This window comes from Triticum aestivum, chromosome 7A (genome assembly GCF_018294505.1).
Source record: "Triticum aestivum cultivar Chinese Spring chromosome 7A, IWGSC CS RefSeq v2.1, whole genome shotgun sequence".
Taxonomy (NCBI): Eukaryota; Viridiplantae; Streptophyta; class Magnoliopsida; order Poales; family Poaceae; genus Triticum; species Triticum aestivum.
In genome coordinates this window covers 479,874,375-479,888,527 of record NC_057812.1, presented here as the reverse complement: position 1 = coordinate 479,888,527, position 14,153 = coordinate 479,874,375, and the positions used below count along the sequence as shown (strand labels likewise).

The 14,153-nt window shown below is 49.2% G+C and overlaps 1 protein-coding gene across 1 annotated transcript; it reads right to left on the bottom strand.

Annotated features, from left to right (window-relative positions):
- Window positions 1-12,565: 12,565 nt before the first annotated feature.
- Window positions 12,566-13,842, bottom strand: LOC123147675 (NDR1/HIN1-like protein 1). The gene has a single exon (XM_044566947.1). It carries the CDS (start codon window positions 13,620-13,622, stop codon window positions 12,972-12,974), a length of 651 nt encoding a protein of 216 aa, XP_044422882.1. The 5' UTR covers window positions 13,623-13,842; the 3' UTR covers window positions 12,566-12,971.
- Between the last annotated feature and the right edge of the window lie 311 nt (window positions 13,843-14,153).

The window sequence follows — 14,153 nt, the reverse complement described above, 5'->3', positions numbered from 1 at the left end:
CGAGCCTGCCAGTCCTCCTGTGGAGTGAACAAACTTTTTATGATCCGATTATATTTGCCTCAGTATGCTGAGTGGTTTTTGTAACCGTATAAACTTCTTCGAGCCTGATGCTCGAGTACCTTGAACTGCAATCTGGAACCTTGTAGGATTTATCTGAACTTGGCTGCTTTTGACTCTTAGTGTAGAACTTGTTTCTTTAGTGTGAGTTGCTACTGACTTTGCGATGCAGCTCAGTTGAGAGTATCATGGGCAGAGGTACTTGGTGTTGCCCATGGTCTTCACCTCGTCGTCTTTACGGATCAAGATGGAGCGGACGGTGTATTTGTGTCGAAGATCCAAGGACGGATCGTGGTCCACCTGCATCTCGTCGTCCTTGCGGATAAGGATGGAGCGGACGTTGTATTTGTGTCGAAGCTCCAAGGACAAATCGTGGTCGACCTGCATTTCTTCGTCCTTGTGGATAAGGATGGAGTGGATGTTGTATTTGTGTCGAAGCTCCGAGGACAGATCATGGTCGACCCGCGCCTCGCCGTCCTTGCGGATAAGGATGGAGCATGTTTTTAAACTTAGGCAACTACTGGAATGCAGCTAAGCCCCCGAGTGGGAGGGTTGCTCACCACTCGGTAGAATTTTTTATACTTAGGTGAGTACTAGACTGCAGCTAAACCCCCGAGTGGGAGGGTTGCTCACCACTCGATAGGATTTTTTATACTTAGGCGAGTACTGGACTACAGCTAAGCCCCCAAGTGGGAGGGTTGCTCACCACTCGGTACGATTTTTTATACTTAGGCGAGTACTGGACTGCAGCTAAGCCCCCGAGTGGGAGGGTTGCTCACCACTCGGTAGGATTTTTTATACTTAGGCGAGTACTGGACTGCAGCTAAGCCCCCGAGTGGGAGGGTTGCTCACCACTCGGTAGGATTTTTTATACTTAGGCGTGTACTGGACTGCAGCTAAGCCCCCGAGTGGGAGGGTTGCTCACCATTCGGTAGGATGTTTTATACTTAGGGGAGTACTGGACTGCAGCTAAGCCCCCGAGTGGGAGGGTTGCTCACCACTCGGTAGGACTTTTTATACTTAGGCGAGTATTGGACTGCAGCTAAGCCCCCGAGTGGGAGGGTTGCTCACCACTCGGTAGGATTTTTTATACTTAGGCGAGTACTGGACTGCAGCTAAGCCCCCGAGTGGGAGGGTTGCTCACCACTTGGTAGGATTTTTTATACTTAGGCGAGTACTGGACTGCAGCTAAGCCCCCGAGTGGGAGGGTTGCTCACCACTTGGTAGGAGTTTTATACTTAGGCGAGTACTGGACTGCAGCTAAGCCCCCGAGTGGGAGGGTTGCTCACCACTCGGTAGGATTTTTTATACTTAGGCGAGTACTGGACTGCAGCTAAGCCCCCGAGTGGGAGGGTTGCTCACCACTCGGTAGGATTTTTTATACTTAGGCGAGTACTGGACTGCAGCTAAGCCCCCGAGTGGGAGGGTTGCCCACCACTTAGTAGGATTTTTTATACTTAGGCCAGTACTGGACTGCAGCTAAGCCCCCGAGTGGGAGGGTTGCTGACCACTCGGTATGATTTTTTAAACTTAGGCGAGTACTGGACTGCACCTAAGCCCCCGAGTGGGAGGGTTGCTCACCACTCGGTAGGATTTTTTAAACTTAGGCGAATCAGGTTCGCAGCTAAACCCCCGAATGGAAGACATGCTCTCCACTCTGTGGGATTTTAATATTTGGAACTTAGGTGAATCAGGTTCACAGCTAAGCCACCCACTAGGGGATTTTGGACACATGCATAAGAAACGACAATCATATAGGCGACTGCAAAACCTTGTCTTTGATAAACAAACCGAAAGGTACTTCTTATTACATCTCGGTAGTCTGAATGATTAAATGTTAAAGTGGTGGAGAAGCTCCGCATTCCAGGTGCGTGACTCATCTTTCTTGTGCTCCACATCGTACATGTGATATGCACCATTGTGGAGCACTTTGTTGATGATGAAGGGGCCTTCCCAGGCAGGGGTGAGCTTGTGTGGACGTTGCTGGCCCACTCGGAGAACTAGGTCTCCTTCCTGAAATGCCTGACCCATGACATTTCTGGCGTGAAAACGCCGCGTATCTTGTTGATAGATGGTCAACCGGATCAGCGCCATCTCTCTTTCTTCTTCCAGAAGGTCAACAGCATCCTGACGGGCTTGTTCTGCTTCGGCTTCTGAGAAGAGTTCTACTCGCGGGGCATTATGAAGCAAATCAGTCGGTAGTACGGCTTCGGCTCCGTAGACCAGGAAGAAGGGAGTCCGCCCAGTCGATCGATTCGGCGTTGTCCTCAGGCTCCACAGTACTGATGGCAACTCATCTACCCAAGCACCAGCCACATGCTTGAGATCTCGCATTAGCCTGGGCTTTAATCCCTGGAGGATCAAACCATTTTCTCTTTCTGTTTGTCCATTCGACTGCGGGTGAGCGAGTGAAGCATAATCGACCCGAGTGCCTTGGAAAGCACAGAAAGCTCTGAATTTGTCTGAATCAAAGTTTGATCCATTGTCTATGATGATGCTGTGCGGGACTCCAAACCTAAACGTTAGCCCTCTGATGAAGCTGACGGCAGTGCTTGAATCGAGGCTTTTGATGGGCTTGGCTTCAATCCATTTAGTAGACTTGTCGACCGCAACAAGCAAGTGAGTGAAACCACTTCTACCAGTCCTCAAGGGTCCAACCATATCCAACCCCCAAACGGCAAATGGCCAGATGAGTGGAATGGTCTTCAGGGCTGAGGCGGGTTTGTGAGACATGTTGGAGTAGAACTAGCTAAGTTTGTCGCCTTGCGGGGACACCAGAACAACTCCAGCACCAGAACCGCTCAACATTTTGGACCCATCAAAGAACACAGTCCAATGTTCCAACTGGACATGATTCGGTTGTTGCTGTTCAATCCACTCGACGAGGAAATCTGCTATTGCCTGGGATTTGATTGCTTTCTTTGCCTCAAACTTGATATCCAACGGAAGGAGTTCAATCGCCCACTTTGCCACTCAACCAATTGCGTCTCTGTTGTTCAAAATTTCTGACAATGGAGCATCGCTGACGACTGTGATGGAGTGATCTGAGAAATAATGTGCCACATTCTTCACAATCAAGTAAATTCCATAGACCAACTTTTGGTAATGTGGATACCTCTGCTTGGATGGAGTTAAGACTTCAGAAATATAGTACATTGGGCGCTGAACTTTATGGGTTTTACCTTCTTCTTCCCGCTCGACCGTGAGTACTGTACTGACAACTTGTCTAGTGGCTGCAATATAAAGCAACAAAGGCTCCTTGCTAATAGGAGCAGCGGGCACCGACTGGGTGGAAAGCAGGGTTTTGAGTTCTGCAAACGCTGCGTCAGCTTCAGGAGTCCGCTCGAACTTATCAGATTTCTTCATCAATCGGTAAAGAGGTAATGCCTTTTCACCGAGACGAGAGATGAACTGACTCAAGGCAGCCAAACAACCAGTAATCTTTTGAACATCGTGTATGCGCACAAGGCGCTTCATTCGGAGTATTGCGCCGACTTTCTCTGGGTTAGTGTCGATTCCTCGTTCGGAAACAAGGAAACCGAGTAACTTGCCACCTGGAACTCCAAATGTACACTTTGACGGGTTAAGCTTGATATCATATCTTCTCAGATTGGCAAAGGTTTCAGCGAGGTCAGTCAGTAGGTCGGAACCTTTACGTGACTTAACCACGATGTCATTCATGTATGCCTCCACATTCCGACTGATTTGAGTGAGCAGGCACTTCTGTATCATGCGCATGAATGTGGCGCCGACATTCTTGAGACCAAAGGGCATGGTAACATAGCAAAAGCACCCGAATGGGGTGATGAAGGCTGTCTTTATTTCATCAGGCCCATACAGTCAGATCTGATGATACCCGGAATATGCGTCCAGAAAGGACAGTCGCTCACATCCCGCAGTCGAGTCGACTATTTGATCGATGTATGGTAGAGGAAAATGATCTTTCGGGTAGGCCCAATTGATGTGCTTGAAGTCAATGCACATATGGAGTGAATCATCTTTCTTGGTAACCATGACGACATTGATGAGCCACTCGGAGTGGTAAATCTCTCGGATGAACTCGGCTGCCAGAAGCCGAGCCACTTCTTCGCCAATCGCCTTTCACTTTTCCGCGGCCGACCGATGGAGATACTCTTTCACAGGTTTAACTTTTGGGTTGGCTCGCAAACAGTGCTCAGCCAGATCCCTGGGTACACCTGGCATGAAGGTTCCATGCAAAGATGTCCCCATTCTCACGGAGGAACTGGATGAGCGCTTCTTCCTATTTGCTATCAAGTGTTGTTGATATATGAGTCGGAACAGCATTGGGATCAGTCGGGTGAATATGAACTGACTTTGTTTCACTAGTCGACTTAAATGCAGACTCTGAAGCAGGCTTCTTAGCTCTCAACAAATCACTCGGATCTACCGTCTTCTTGTACTCCTCCATTTCAATTGCTGCCATTTGTTCATCGACAATCTTTGAGCCCTTCCGGATGCACTCTTCTGCTCGCCGCCGATTACCAGTGACTGTAATCACGCCTCTAGAGCCAGGCATCTTGAGCTTGAGATACACATAACACGGTCGAGCCATGAATCGAGCATACGCAGTTCTGCCCAGGATAGCGTGATAAGCACTGTGAAAATCCACGACTTCAAATGTCAACTTTTCTTTACGGCAATTCTTTGAATTGTCGAAGGCCATGTCGAGAGTGATCTGGCCGAGTGAATCAGCTTTCTTTCTAGGAATAACTCCATGGAACCGCATGTTGCTCTCGCTAAGCTAGGACATCGGAATGCCCATCCCTTTGAGGGTCTTAGCATACAAAATATTCAAGCCGCTGCCACCATCCATTAAGACTTTAGTCAATCGGGTGCCCCGAACGACCGGGTCGACCACCAACGCTTGCCTCCTAGGGGTGGCGACGTGCGGCGGGTGGTCTGACTGGTCGAATGTGATAGGGGTCTTTGAACATTTCAGATACATTGTTGTTACCGGAGCAACCATATTCACTTCCCTGTTAATCACTTTCAGTTGACTTTTGTTTTCGACGTCAGCAAAGATCACCAGGGTGGAATTGACATTGGGAAATCCATCATCATCCTCTTCTTTGTCCTCGTCCTTATTAGTCTCCTTCTCTTTTTCACTGGGTTGTTTTTCTCGAAACTGCTGAATAAGGACTCGACATTGTCAAGTGGTATGCTTGGGATAAATCAGATTCTCCTCTTCATCCTTCTTGATGTGAATGTGACATGGTAAATCCAACACATCGTTACCGCCTACATCTTTCACTTTTTAGGGGTCCAGGGTCCTTTAGGTTTTCCTTTAGCCTTTCCTTGGATTGCAGCTGCAACCTCTCCAGGTGCTGCAGGTTCTTCCTTGCATTTCTGCTTTCGATTGAAATTTCCTCCACCAGTGTCCTAGCCGACTAGTTTGCTCTTGCCACTGCGGAGTCAGTCTTCTTCTTCTCCGTTTGCGTACCGAGTGGCTATCTCCATCATTCGCGTCGGAGACATGTCTCCTGTCCGACCAAATTTTAGATTGAGCTCCGATAGCGTATGCCCTCCTTGAAAGCGCAAACTGCTTTGTGTTAAGACACATTCTCCATAGTGTGATGCAAAGTGGACCACCTCTGAATATAATCTCTCAAAGTCTCATTCGGTTTTTGCACGCAATGTTGCAATTCCGTCAATCCTGCATGCCGTTTGCACATGCCTTCAAACATTCTGACAAACACTCGAGCCAACTCCCCCCAGCTGAATATACTGCCCGGAGTCAACTGATTCAACCAAGCTCTAGCTGACCCCTCAAGCATCAGGGGAAGGTGTTTCATGGCTACCTCATCGTTACCTCCACCAATCTGTACAGCCACTCGGTAATCTTTGAGCCAGGTGTCAGGCTTCGACTCACCAGTGAACTTACTGACCCTAGTCGCCAACCTGAAGTTGGGAGGGATTTCAGCTGCCCTGATGGCCCTGCTAAAACACTCGGGGCCTGGAACATGTACTCTACTCCTAGTCAGGCAATCTCTATCTTGTCCTTCTCTATGAACCCGATTTCTGTCCATCAAGCCTTGCACCAGAATTGACCTTGCATCAAACCCTGGTTCTCTTGGGTCGACTGGCCTCCTCCGCTCTTCGCTATTCGGGCGCCTATCATCATAATGCCGGGGCACATATGATTCACCCCTCGGAGGGGGCGTAGGCACTCGAGGCGGTCATCACGGTCGAGCCGACGATCATGTTGCTCGCAGTTCCGACCCGAGTACTGCCCTTGGTGATACCCTCACCCTTCACGCCGTGGAGGCGATCTTGGGCTGTGAGCCGACTAAACGGTGTCAGCTACCATGGATCTGCTATGAATTCTGTTGCGCGACTGAGACACTGCCGTGTTTTGCTCTCCTGCTGCTCGGAGCAATGCTCTGATCTGCATCAAGCCCCTGCTAGCCTCCAACTGGGACGGCTGAATAAACTCCGCTATACATGCTGCAGCGGTAAGATTTTGAATCGGAGTGTGGTATACTTGTGGTTCTGGTGGAAACAATTGCCGCTGTCGTCGATTGGATTCAGGGATCCACTGCCGAACACGTTCGTCAAGGGAACGCTGAAGATTCTCCAGACGCGTGCGCTCAGCCAAGGTGGCCAAATACACAGCCTCCAAGGCCTGAGCCTCAGAGGTTTCTCCAACAACGGGCATGTGCAGGGCCTCCATATTGCGGAGGTGAAGTTCCTTCCTCTGCTGAGAAGAGAGAGTTTCGGGATGATATTCTTCGTGAATGCGCGACGGCTCACCGCTGCCATCATTGCCGCTGTTGCAAAGCATGCCGGGCGGGCTACGGGGTGTGTCGACCATCAGGACCTCTGCCGCGGGGTCGGTGCTGTCGCACTCACACAAGGTCTCAACGGAGCCAGTCGAACAGGCCCTAAAGAGATTCGTCGGGCTCAATTGCCGCAACTTGGGGGCTGGCCGACTGACGTGCCACCGCGTGCTTCACCCACCGCTGAATCTGCGACCGACCGGATCGCTTGCAACGACGTACAGCGGGGAGCGAGGGTACTGCGGGAGCCCCAATACTGGGTCGACGACTGCCGCAGCAGGACACCGCGATCACACGCATGAAAGTGCGTCGCTCCATGGACAGGGAGCGCCTCGACGTCGAGAGGAGCTTCCTGAAGCCAGGCGGAGTCGTCGGCGATGAAGACGAGCGCGCCGAGATGGATCTCGCGGCCCTCAGCCAGACCTCCGCCAGAAACCGTGATGAAGGGAGTCGGAGAAAACTGCAACCTCACCGGGAAGTCGCTAAGACACCTGCCCCAAGGTGGGCGCCAACTATCGTGGTTCTAAGTCTGACAGTAAAGTAGGGGGGTAAGAATGTAGAGGCAAGATCCTAGCTGCGGTGAGATTGTGCACGCAGGATGTACGAGTTCAGGCCCTTCGCAGAGGAAGTAGCAACCCTATGTCTCGGTGCTCGGAGGCTTTGGTCGATTGGAATATGCTGAAGTTACTGGGGGTGCGAACCCTTGTGCTAGAGGAGGGGGGTGGCTTATATAGAGTGTGCCGGACCCCTCCAGCCCTCAGTTACACATGGTTTAAGGTACATAAAGATGGGCGTTACTAACAACGCCAGTAATAAAGATACATGAATGACTATTAAGTCTATAAGGTAACGCCTGACCATTTGTCATACAGAGTGACCTTAGATCTTCCAGCTGTCGAGTGACTCTTGGTATGGTTGAGTGAGTACTCCTTGGTCGAGTGAGCTTGAATCTTCCGAGTGGAATGTTTATGGTCAAGTGAACGATGGTATGCCTTGAATGCTTCTGTCTTCAGGCCAGTGTCCTTGGGAAGGATGTCTAGGTCAGGCCTATGACTCTACCCTAGGTACATGTCGCCGTCAGTCGTCTCGCTAACTATTGCTTCTACGACTATCGCTACCACTTAGTGATAAAGAAAAACAATTACATGGCGATTGCATTTCATACAATAAAGCGACAACCATAAGGCATATGCCAGTTGCCGATAACTTTTTACAAAACATGATAATCTCATACAATAATTTATATCTCATCACGTCTTGACCATATCACATCACAACATGCCCCGCAAAAACAAGTTAGACGTCCTCTACTTTGTTGTTGCAAGTTTTACGTGGCTGCTACGGGCTTTTAGTAAGAACCGTTCTTACCTACGCATCAAAACCACAACAAGTTTTCGTCAAGTTTGCTATTTTAACCTTCAACAAGGACCGGCCGTAGTCAAACTTGATTCAACTAAAGTTGGAGAAACAGACACCCGCCAGCCACCTGTGTGCAAAGCACGTCGATAGAACCAGTCTCATGAACACGGTCATGTAATGTCGGTCTGGGCCGCTTCATCCAACAATACGTCTGAATCAAAGTAAGACATTGGTGGTAAGCAGTATGACTATTATCGCCCACAACTCTTTGTGTTCTACTCATACATATCATCTATGCATAGACCTGGCTCAGATGCCACTGTTGGGAACGTAGCATGCAATTTAAAAAAAATTCATACGATCATGCAAGATCTATCTAGGAGATGCATAGCAACAAGAGGGGAGAGTGTGTCCACGTACCCTCATAGACCGAAAGCGAAAGCATTAGATAACGCGGTTGATGTAGTCAAACGTCTTCACGATCCAATCGATCCAAGTACCAAACGTACAACACCTCCATGTTCAGCACACGTTCAGCTCGATGATGTTCCTCGAACTCTTGATACAGTAGAGGGTCGAGGGAGAGTTCCTTCAGCACGACGGCGTGGTGACGGTGATGGTGATGTGATCCACGCAGGGCTTCGCCTAAGCACTACGACGCTATGACTGGAGGAGTAAACTGTGGAGGGGGGCACCGCACATGGCTAAGAGAAATCTTGGTGTGCCTTTGGGGTGCCACCCGCCCCTGTATATAAAGGCGGGAGGGGGGAGGGGGGGAGGAGGCCGATGGCCAGGAGGGGCGCGCCAAGGGGGGAGTCCTACTTGGACTCCTAGTCCAAGTAGGATTCGACCCTCCCTTTTTCCTTTCTCCACCGGAGGGAATAGGAAGGAGAGGGAGAGGGAAAGGGAAGGGGGGCCGCGCGCCACCCCCCGCGGGCTTCCCGCTCTCTCCCTTTAGGCCCATGTAGGCCCAACACTTCCCAGGGGGTTCCGGTAACCCCTCGGTACTCCGAAAAAAAATACCCGAATCACTCGGAACCATTCCGATGTCCGAATACTACCTTTCAATATATGAATCTTTAGCTCTCGACCATTTTGGGACTCCTCGTCATGTCCGTGATCTCATCCGGGACTCCTAACAAACTTCGGTCACCAAAACACATAGCTCATAATACAAATCATCATCGAACGTTAAGCGTGCGGACCCTACGGGTTCGAGACATGACCGAGACACATCTCTGCTCAATAACCAATAGCGGAACCTGGATGATCATATTGGCTCCTACATATTCTACGAAGATCTTTATCGGTCAAACCGCATAACAACATACGTCATTCCCTTTGTCATCGGTATGTTACTTGCCCGAGATTCGATCGTCGGTATCATCATACCTAGTTCAATCTCGTTACCAGCAAGTCTCTTTACTCGTTTTGTAATGCATCATCCCGTAACTAACTCTTTAGTTACATTGCTTGCAAGGCTTATAGTGATGTGCATTACTGAGAGGGCACAGAGATACCTCTTCGATACATGGAGTGACAAATCCTAATCTTGATCTATGCCAACTCAACAAACACCTTCGGAGACACATGTAGAGCATCTTCATAATCACCCAGTTACGTTGTGATGTTTGATAGCACATAAGGTGTTCCTCCGGTATTCGGAAGTTGCATAATCTCATAGTCAGAGGAATATGCATAAGTCATGAAGAAAGCAATAGCAATAAAACTAAACGATCATTATGCTAAGCTAACAGATGGGTCTTGTCCATCACATCATTCTCTAATGATGTGATCCCGTTCATCAAATGACAACACATGTCTATGGTCAGGAAACTTAACCATCTTTGATTAACGAGCTAGTCAAGTAGAGGCATGCCAGGGACACTCTGTTTGTCTATGTATTCACACATGTACTAAGTTTCCAGTTAATACAATTCTAGCATGAATAATAAACATTTATCATGATATAAGGAAATATAAATAACAACTTTATTATTGCCTCTAGGGCATATTTCCTTCACGAGGTTGCTAAGTTGAGTTTCTTGCCCTCGAAAAGTGTTTCACTTTTTCCCACTCTCTCTGCATTTTCACTATCTGAAGGCACTGAGCAATTCTTCTTTGGATCCTCCAAACCTCTTCAGGGGTAGCCAATGGCACTGGAGCACTTGTGCACTCCTTTGTATACGACTTGGAATTTCTTAACATACTTCGTCCAAACTTTGAAATGGCATCTAGTAGCGTGTGTAGGTGAGCCTATGGTCAGTCAGAGCCTCCAATGGAATTTGGTCGGACCCTCGGAGCTATTCGGAAGTTGTCACATTTAATTTTGTTCTCCGACTCTAAGTTAAGCATTCAGGGCCTTCGAGCTTTGCTAAAAAAATGTGTAACTGTTAGATTTTTTTGTGTACCCTACATATACTCCACTTATTCCATGATCTCATTTGAAGCTACTCCATTCAAATCCCATTTTTAGAGAGAGAGAGAGAGAGAGAGAGAGAGAGAGAGAGCTACCAATCCTTGTGTTGAGTTCAAAGGTCTTTCTACACCAACTTTCAAGCCACCCCTTTGATCTCTAATCTTCCTCCTTGCTTTGTGCTCCTACCTCTCATACAAAAAAATCATCTTTAGAGAATGTTAAGTGTGGTTTTGAACAACAAGAGCAATGGATGTATCACTAAGCAACCTCAACCTTGTTACTTTTGGAGGGTGTCTGCTTAGCGGGCTTTGCCAGCAAACTTCCTTCGGCGACGACTAGGGTTTTCCACCCGAGTGAAAGCGATGCGGGCATCTTTTTCACTCTACACGTTTTTTTACCTGCACACAGAATCTTACACCTATAATCTCTTCATGAGTAAATTAGCTCCTACATACACTACTCTATGTAATGTTGGTGCTTTTTCTTTCAATGGACGAAGGGCCTCGAAAGACCCAATACTACATTAATCACATAGCCATGGGGGAGTACATCTTACAACTATAACCCAAAAAACTAAAATGTACAAGCCCTAACTTTTACTAGTAGGACCCCAAACTAAGAGGTAGAGTCACAATCAACGGAGGAGCTACACAAAGCTCGGTGGTGGTGGTGGGGCGGGGGGGGGGGGGCACGGAGCAATGGCCCATGCAGCCTTGCAACGTTTTGTTTGCGAGAAAACTTTCAATCTATTTATCAAATATCAAGGTAGTACAAAGGACATTTAGATCTAGATCCGTAGACCACCTATCGGCGAGTACAAGGACTGGAGCGATCTGAAGGCATGCCGCCGTCGTCGCACGTTGTAGCCTGACAAACATTGTTGTAGTAGACAGTCGGGAAGTCGTCGTGATAAGGCCCCGTAAGACTAGCGCACCCGAACAGCAACCGCCATCGATGAAGAGAAGCGTAGATCGTAAGGATCCAACCTGTAGACATACAGACGTAGACGAATGAAGACAGGATGCAGGCGGATCCCCTTAATACAAACGCCGACCGGATCCCACGATCTGCCGGAGACACATCTTCACACGCCCTCTGACGCTTGAAACATCACCAGAACGGCGACTAGGGGGGGGGGGGAGGACCTTATTTCATCTTTAAAAAGCCGTCATCGTCTTGTCTTCTTACGCATGGCACAAACCCTACTTGCAACTTGCCTTAATCAATCTGTCTTTAGTCCTTGTATGACGGTACGACTAAATTTCCAGTTCCCACCCGGGTTCGGTCTCGTGGCCGGCAGGGACGAACCACTTGAGTGCCTTGCAGCATCTTCATCGGTTCCTGCTTTTCCTCTTGTAACAAACAGCCAGCGGCTCAAACCTGGAAATCGGTTAGGCACATTGCTTAGATTGCACACATGCAAGCATGCACGGTGCTACTACGAAAATATGGACGTGACATGATAATGACTTACACACTGCTCTAGCCATGAAATCGCAACGGCCATGCAGCTCGTCCTTCTTTTTGCGAGGAATTACCGCGCAATCTTTGACACGGCGGATCGGAAAACAACGTGACAAGGTAGATATGATACTACGATGCAAGACGAAGATGATTCATGTGTACATGAATTCTCAGTCCTCACCATTACCATGTGTGAAGGATCAATTTAGTACCATAACAAACAGGTCGATTCGTCATGGTACCTCATCCAAGATAACCGTGTCCTGTCATCGGCTGATCGCTTAAAAACCGTGGGAAAATTAGCTGGACTCGCTCCGATTTTTCTTCTTTTGAGATAGAGGATGACCATCGGACTCTGCATTATTTGACTGCACCCTACGCACAGTCAAGGCTGGCTCTGGAAAAGACACAAATACAGAACGAGACGGTGGGGCCGTGTGTATGTACGTACTGTTCGATGAGGAGGCCATGATAACATTTTCTTTCATTATTTGCCAACGCAATACAGCAAGAGGGCCAAGAGAGGAAGATCATTATCTTTCCATTGCTCTACCAAAAACAGCAGCACTGCAACAACGCACATGCGCCTACTCCCTGATTAAACTCTGCTTCTCTAATAACAAGTACATGTATTATAGATACAACACTAACAACAACTTATTTTCCCCTGAATATACTTCTTAAATATACCATCCTACTATATTATTGGATTATTTCCATCAAAGAAGTACCCCAAAAAACAAGAACGGTCAAAATGACACAAAAATCCATTGTACTATACGTATTTACCGAACAGAGCAGAGCAGAGCTTAAATTAGTTTCAGGGACGGCCCAGCAGAACCAAAAGGGCTCTGGATTTCAGAGAACGGTTGGGTTCAGACGTCGACAACGCATGGCGCGGCGCGCTGGAAGTTGAAGTAGCCGTTCCCGCCGCCGCCGGCGATGGAGCCGTAGCTGCCCTGGCCTCCGTTGACGGTGAGCAGGGCGGGGCACCTGACCCGGAGGTGGTAGTGCCCGGTGATGAACGCCCCGGCCTTCCACCTGATCCAGCCGTCCACCCGCACGGTGAGCAGCACGTAGCCGGCCGTCTCGTCCTGCGCCAGCGCCACCGCCAGGTACGGGGCCAGCGGCACGTTCGACCCCACCAGGAACGGCGACCACACCGAGACGTCGAGGTGGCCCTGGTACACCACGGGGAGCGCGGTGGGGACGGTCACCTGCTGCCCCTTGTACTCGGCGTAGGCGTCCGTCCGGTCGAAGTAGATGCCGACGCGGGAGTTGGGGTTGCGGGCGGCGATCGTCGCCTGCAGCGTCACGGTGAGGTAGGACGCCGGGGAGGAGGTGGCGTTGAGGCACGCCACGGTGAGGCCGTTGAGGTAGAAGCGCGGCCTGGTGGGGCGGAGCACCAGCCAGACGATGAGGACGATGAGCAGGATGAGCAGGATGACGGCCACCAGGGCAGCGCAGAACTGGCGGTACAGCCGCCGCCGCTCGCAGTCGTGCTTGTCGCAGTGCTTGATCGACATCTTCTTCCTCCTCTTTTCCTTCTTCGTGCTCCTGCTGTTCCTGGACAGTGGAGAGCAGAGAAGAGAAGAGAGAAAGCTCTAACTAATTTGGTGGGCGAGTGGGTGAGGTGAGTGTATCTGTATATACATGAGCCCGGCAGGCCGATGTGGGCGCCATGATTGATTACCGCGAGCGGGAGCGCGAGTTCGTCTTACTTTCACCAAGAAAGAAGAGAGCTTTTAGGTCGATCGATGGTTGAAACGAGGGAAAAGGGAGTGAGGAGTGGCGTCAGGTGGGGTGTCCAAATCGAGCTATCAGCTTCGGTTCAGACCAGTCCATGGATTTCAACATCAAACAAATTGCAATGAAGGATTAAAGGAAGAAGATGGCGACACGCACGCACCTTGTCACCTTGCCTAATTCTTCTAGCACCCATCGCCATCAAACCTAAACCAAATAATATGGTCACTTGATATCCAATTGATGTTGTATACTCGTATATAATCAGTCATGTGAGTTATAGTTATTACTATCAAAAATTGCGTGCATAT